Genomic DNA, 7689 nt, shown 5'->3' on the forward strand with positions numbered 1-7689 from the left:
ACATCTGGTGAGAATTTCACGTCAATAGCACCTTTACAAATATATGCACTTAGAAAATTGGTGACGTGTTCAATACTTATTTCACCCGCTGTATAAATAAATTTTTAGTTTTTATTTTATGGGCGTTATCATGCTCAGATCATGTCTATAGCAACTATTTTTTTGCCATACATTTCAGTCGATCAACCAAATTTGCATTAAACAGTGTTTTTCTAGGGGATGGCCTTCACGTAACATATGGTAGAACAGAGAATTTTTCAAAGGAAATCTGGTCTGGATAATAGCCCATTCAGATGTCAGGTTTTCTTATACGAGTGCTATCTGTGTTTTTCACGGATAGCACTCATACCAATGACAGTCTATGCGGTATTTCACCTATCCGATTTTTCGTCGGACTAAGTAGTCTGCACAACAGCATAGAGCCAGTATTGATAATGATACGTCTGAGTGTTGGATCAAAGTAGCCAATGCAATGAATTCGTAAAAAATTGGACAGAACTCGGGTGCCATCTGTGTGCTGTCTGTTTTTCACAAACTGATTCATGGAGGTTTCTCAAGCTTCTATCAGTTTTTTTTTTTCCATCTTAGAAAAACTGAATAAAGTGACCAAACTCAGATGGTAAAATCTGACACTGACCAAACTCCGATGACACTCTGATCAAACTCACTGATGAAACTTGGACCGTCTTTTTGCAAGAAATGTCTCAATGAGCCCTAAGCAGGTGGTCTTAATAAAGAGGTGGTCTTTTGCAGAGGTTTTACAATATGTATGTCACAAACTATACTTAATATACAAGGCACTGTTACTATTTTATAAATGGCCACAGCACAGCTACGTCTTTTTGGCCCGTTCCGAAAATGGAGAAACAGAGTTGTGTGAAATACCTACCAAGTAATTTCTTCTTCTTGCTGTTATCTTGTGTACTAGGTGGCTGTGCTTCTGCCCTTTCATTTCCAGGACCCTCAAATTCTTCTAATTCTTCCAGCATTGCAGATTACTATACACAAAGGAAGCAGCCATTTCAATTTACATGCACTGGCAACCATGCAAACTTTAAATCGTGAAACGTAAAAGCTACAAACACGATTGTTCCCATCTAGATTTCCGTCAGTGAATGATGTGCGGCCGGCAATATTCATTATGGCAAAGTGTAAAATAGTATAGTCCTAAAAAAAGCCTAAAAATTCTGTCACGTGGTATCTGTAATCTTTAATCTTTGGCAGCTAAAGATAAAACAATCATAAATAGTGATACTAACAATATAAATATAAAGTGCAATGTACATAGGCAAAAGCAGACGATGAATACATTATCATTGAACAAACATGTTTTTATGACCATATAATTGCATAATATTTTATATGTTATGGTCACGTTTCGAGCTTTAAAAGCCTAGTTTATCATTTAGACACTCGGATATTAGCATAATGTCCACTACTTTGATAATAAATGGTATATTGCAAGATTTAGGAACATCTCAGTGGTACTTACCATTACCATACACACGCAGGATCAAAACTCTCATGTGTCCTAGTGTGTTTTCTCAAACCGTCGCTGGAAAGAGTTTGATAACCGGAGAGGGGCCCTCCCAGGCATGGAAAGATGAAATTCCCCCACCCCCCCAAAAAAAAAGAAAAAAAAAAAAAAGGAAAAGGAAAAGAAAAGGGATGAGATCACTTTATGAAACTTACATGTACACTTGCTTATATGTACCCCATTGTTTGAAAACGCTGGAGGTGCAAATGTTTCATGTTTGTTGTGAAAAGGACAGCCAGCACTTTCTGTCACACGTGACAGGCGAGTACAATGTGCTGTATCTGGGGTCATCCTGAGCTATGGGAATGCGGTGGCTGGAGACAGCCTATGCATTAGGCAGCCTGGGATTTCATTTTTACAACACAATGGGGAAAAAAGCTGGTCCGATGCACGCAATAAGTGGATTATATGGATACAAGCCTTTTCACTCTCCGCGCACTGTTCATGGCACTATAGCACAGAAAATACTAAATGGCAAGTTGTAAAGATTCTCGGTAAAAGATGCTAACTTCACAAAACAACAACTCGCTACATAAAATGTCATCCTGCTATAGGTAATTATGCAGCTAGTGTAGAAATCTTCTAATCATAAAAAAAAGACAAAATACAATATTTATGTGAAGAGTGGGTCCAAACTGTAGCCTGAAGGGTAGCTTGACATAAGTCACATATAGGAGTGTAGCTCTTAAAGTGAATCCATCACCAGGTTTTTGCCACCTATTCTGAGAGCAGTATGATTTAGAGACAGAGACCCTGATTCCAGCAATGTGTCACTTACTGGGCTGCTTGTTGTAGCGTTTATAAAGTCATTTATTCATCAGCGGGAGACTGTCACTAGAGGATTTTATGTCGCATGCCATGTAGTCCTGCTGCCTTGTGCAATCCCAACTCCACCCCTGATTAGCAGTTTTCTACCTACAGTGGTGGCCAAAAGTATTGGCACCCCTGCAATTCTGTCAGATAATACTCAGTTTCTTCCTGAAAATGATTGCAATCACAAATTCTTTGGTATTATTATCTTCATTTAATTTGTCTTCAATGAAAAAACACAAAAAGAATTGTCCTAAAGCCAAATTGGATATAATTACACACTAAACCTAAAAAAGGGGGTGGACAAAAGTATTGGCACTGTTTGAAAAATCATGTGATGCTTCTCTAATTCGTGTAATTAACAGCACCTGTAACTTACCTGTGGCACCTAACAGGTGTTGGCAATAACTAAATCACACTTGCAGCCAGTTAACATGGATTAAAGTTGACTCAACCTCTGTCCTGTGTCCTTGTGTGTACCACATTGAGCATGGAGAAAAGAAAGAAGACCAAAGAACTGTCTGAGGACTTGAGAAACCAAATTGTGAGGAAGCATGAGCAATCTCAAGGCTACAAGTCCATCTCCAAAGACCTGAATGTTCCTGTGTCTTCCGTGCGCAGTGTCATCAAGAAGTTTAAAGCCCATGGCACTGTGGCTAACCTCCCTAGATGTGGACGGAAAAGAAAAATTGACGAGAGATTTCAACGCAAGATTGTGTAGATGGTGGATAAAGAACCTCGACTAACATCCAAACAAGTTTAAGCTGCCCTGCAGTCCGAGGGTGCAACCGTGTCAACCCGTACTATCCGTCGGCGTCTGAATGAAAAGGGACTGTATGGTAGGACACCCAGGAAGACCCCACTTCTTACCCCGAGACATAAAAAAAACAGGCTGGAGTTTGCCAAAACTTACCTGAGAAAGCCTAAAACGTTTTGGAAGAATGTTCTCTGGTCAGATGAGACAAAAGTAGAGCTTTTTGGGAAAAAGCATCAACATAGAGTGTACAGGAAAAAAAAAGAGGCATTCAAAGAAAAGAACACGGTCCCTACAGTCAAACATGGCGGAGGTTCCCTGATGTTTTGGGGTTGCTTTGCTGCCTCTGGCACTGGACTGCTTGACTGTGTGCATGGCATTATGAAGTCTGAAGACTACCAACAAATTTTGCAGCATAATGTAGGGCCCAGTGTGAGAAAGCTGGGTCTCCCTCAGAGGTCATGGGTCTTCCAGCAGGACAATGACCCAAAACACACTTCCAAAAGCACTATAAAATGGTTTGAGAGAAAGCACTGGAGACTTCTAAGGTGGCCAGCAATGAGTCCAGACCTGAATCCCATAGAACACCTGTGGAGAGATCTCAAAATGGCAGTTTGGAGAAGGCACCCTTCAAATATCAGGGACCTGGAGCAGTTTGCTAAAGAAGAATGGTCTACAATTCCAGCAGAGTATTGTAAGAAACTCATTGATGGTTACCGGAAGCGGTTGCTCGCAGTTATTTTGGCTAAAGGTTGTGCAACCAAGTATTAGGCTGAGGGTGCCAATACTTTTGTCTGGCCCATTTTTGGAGTTTAGTGTGAAATGATCAATGATTTGATTTTTGCTTCATTCTCTTTTGTGTTTTTTCCTTGCAAGCAAATTAAATGAAGATAATAATACCAAAGAATTTGTGATTGCAATCATTTTCAGGAAGAAACTGAGTATTATCTGACAGAATTGCATCGGTGCCAATACTTTTGGCCACCACTGTATGCACAGTGTACACAGAAAGCTGCCGATCAGTGGTGTGGGCAGTGTTATATGGAGCTCAGCATTCTGTGCAGTGCTAGATCTGCAGCAGAAAAAAAAGGACTAGTAAACTTGCTGCATATTCATGAGCTCTATCTTGGTTGTCCAGATAGGGGTAGCACCTCTTGTGGAGGGCTTGCCGTGTCCTTTTAGGACAGCTCGTCCATCTTTGGTCCTCATCTGGTACTCAGCTCTCATCTGTACCTCCAAGTAACTGCTAGCATGTGGCAGTGGGTACACCATGGAACACCACCTTGGCAGGTGGGCTAACCCAGGTGAGGGTAGCAGTTGGTTTTTAGACCCACTCTGACTTTTAAGGGTTTGCCTACCCATGCATGTGAAGGCTGGATTCGGCGGACTGTGGGGAAGAAACCATCTAAGATTCATTGGAGAGAAAAGCGATTCCCTCAAAGCTTTATGGAGCACTGAGATGGCGCAGTGAGGCACATATAGGACACTGCCGGCCATCTATTGCATCCTAACTTATCTCCAGTCGTCTCAACTAGCTGTTGCCACTGGGACTCGATAGGCACAGACGAGAGAGTGAGTCTGATGACCTGCGCAACTCTTCTTCACTTTAATCCAAGTCAAGCACAAGTCATGACTTCAATCACGGCGCTTCAAAGTCCTGTGGCGATGGGGGAGCGGTGAAGCAGCAGGTGTGGAATCACTGGAAGCTGTAGTCCCGAACCTGCGCACAGGCAGCCCAGGGCATAAGGTCGCTACTGACTGGAACGAAGCAGCAGTGGAGTTTGGCTACCCTCTTTAGGATCACTCTACTCATCTCCGTTGAGGACGGGGCTAGAAACGGTGCCTCAAACATAGTCTGCATCACCTTGACCTGGCCAGCCTACCGCGACTGGCGGGTATCCCTCATAGAGGTCGACACACAAAGAAGAAAATTATGGTACTCAGTCTTGGCACATGGAACATGAGAACTCTGTTAGTTCCCCCCCTGCCCAGGAGATGTGGTATGATCAGACCATGTTCCTGCACGGTCAGACACAGCCATTACACAGTACACAGCAGGGGCACATTTATAAGATTATTTCAGCACAGGTACATTTTTTTTAACACATCCAATTGTGGAAGTTATTATTATTCCAAGATCTATTGATTAAAATTAACTTTATTCGTGGGAAAACCCCTTTAAGTGTTCCCGTGACAGATCTTGTATTAGAGCCTCTGTATGAGTATAAATAAATAATTATATAATTACAATAATTATATGACATTTTGCACATTTAACTTAACATTTGTTATTGTCATGTTGAATTGTACAGGCCTCTCGAAGACATTGGATAAAAAGATCATCCTTTAAAAAAAATGGTTGGCCAAAGGAATAAAAAGAAAAAGGCCTGCAGATGTCTTCAAATGCAAATTAATTATTATTTACTTATTATTCTTTACTTATATAGCACCAGCATATTCTGCAGCACTTTACAGACATCATCATCACGGTCCCCATTGGGGCTCACAATCTAAATTCCCTATGAGCAGGGTCGGTCTGGGCTGGCGGGATACCGGGAAATTTCCCGGTGGGCCCCGCCCCCTGCTGCAGAGTAGAGGGGGGAGAAGAGAACAAAAAAAAATCCTGCGGTTTTAAGGGGCACGGGCCCTTTAAAAGCGCAGGCACAGTGTATGCAGGGACACGCGCACGCAGCGTTCATTACCTGAACCACCGCGGCGCACGTCCCAGTGAACCAGCTGAAGTTGCGTGTCTCCCTTCGCCGGCCGGTGTATGACGTCATCGTAGTAGGACACCGCACGGGAGCGCAGGAAGGTAAGAGGTGTGTGTGTGTGTGTGTGTGTGTGTGTGTGTAATGGTCTGGACCCACTGGCTGGACACACAAGGCGGGGGCCAGCTGGACACACAAGGGGGGGCCCAGCTGGACACACAAGGGGGGGCCCAGCTGGACAGACACACAAGGGGGTAGCCTGGCTGGACACAGGGGGGGAACCCTGGCTGGACACACAAGGGGCAACCCTGGCTGGACACACAAGGGGAGCCCAGCTGGACACACAAGGGGGTAGGCTGGCTGGACACACAAGGGGGGAGCCAACTAGACACAAAAGCGGTGGTCCTGGATGGACACACAAGGGAGGAACCCTGGCTGGACACACAAGGGGGGGCCCAGCTGGACACACAAGGGGGAGGCGACTGGACACACAAAGGGGGGCCCTGGCTGTACACACAAGGGGGGAACACTGGATGGACACACAAGGGGGGGCCCAGCTGGACACACAAGGGGGGGCCCAGCTGGACACACAAGGGGGGGCCCAGCTGGACACACAAGGGGGGGCCCAGCTGGACAGACACACAAGGGGGTAGCCTGGCTGGACTCACAAGGGGGTAGCCTGGCTGGACACACAAGGGGGTAGCTGACTGGACACACAAGGGGGGAACCTTGGCGGGACACACAAGGGGGGAACCCTGGCGGGACACACAAGGGTGGAACCCTGGCGGGACACACAAGGGGGGAACCCTGGTGGGACACACAAGGGGGGAACCCTGGCGGGACACACAAGGGGGGCCCAGCTGGACAGACACACAAGGGGGTAGCCTGGCTGGACACACAGGGGGAGCCCAGCTGGACACACAAGGGGGTAGGCTGGCTGGACACACAAGGGGGGAGCCAACTGGACACAAAAGCGGTGGTCCTGGATGGACACACAATGGGGGAACCCTGGATGGACACACAAGGGGGGGCCCAGCTGGACACACAAGGGGGGAGCTGACTGGACACACAAGGGGGGGCCCTGGCTGTACACACAAGGGAGAACACTGGATGGACACACAAGGGGGGGCCCAGCTGGACACACAAGGGGGGGCCCAGCTGGACACACAAGGGGGGGCCCAGCTGGACACACAAGGGGGTGCCCAGCTGGATAGACACACAAGGGGGTAGCCTGGCTGGACACACAAGGGGGGAGCCAACTGGACACAAAAGCGGTGGTCCTGGATGGACACACAAGGGGGGAACCCTGGATGGACACTCAAGGGGCAACCCTGGCTGGACACACAAGGGGAGCCTAGCTGGACACACAAGGGGCTAGGCTGGCTGGACACACAAGGGGGGAGCCAACTGGACACAAAAGCGGTGGTCCTGGATGGACACACAAGGGGGAACCCTGGATGGACACACAAGGGGGGGCCCAGCTGGACACACAAGGGGGGAGCTGACTGGACACACAAGGGGGGGCCCTGGCTGTACACACAAGGGAGAACACTGGATGGACATACAAGGGGGGGCCCAGCTGGACACACAAGGGGGGCCCAGCTGGACACACAAGGGGGGGCCCAGCTGAACACACAAGGGGGTGCCCAGCTGGATAGACAAACAAGGGGGTAGCCTGGCTGGACACACAAGGGGGTAGCCTGGCTGGACACACAAGGGGGTAGCTGACTGGACACACAAGGGGGGAACCCTGGATGGACACACAAGGGGGAACCCTGGCTGGACACACAAGGGGGGAACCCTGGCGGGACACACAAGGGGGAACCCTGGCTGGACACACGAGGGGGGGCCCTGGCTGGACACACGAGGGGGGAACCCTG

General features: G+C 47.4%; 1 protein-coding gene across 1 annotated transcript in view; it reads right to left on the bottom strand.

Annotated features, from left to right (window-relative positions):
- The window catches only part of LOC141264255 (ferroportin-like), a 67411-nt gene extending 66422 nt beyond the window's left edge, over window positions 1-989 (bottom strand). The window contains exon 1 of the mRNA XM_073676543.1: window positions 890-989. Coding sequence (XP_073532644.1) covers window positions 890-989 — 100 coding nt within the window. The remainder of the gene's footprint in view (window positions 1-889) is intronic.
- Window positions 990-7689: the final 6700 nt, after the last annotated feature.

This window comes from Phyllobates terribilis, unplaced genomic scaffold (genome assembly GCF_046119375.1).
Source record: "Phyllobates terribilis strain yellow unplaced genomic scaffold, ASM4611937v1 Scaffold_4__5_contigs__length_816908805, whole genome shotgun sequence".
NCBI classification, from domain to species: Eukaryota; Metazoa; Chordata; class Amphibia; order Anura; family Dendrobatidae; genus Phyllobates; species Phyllobates terribilis.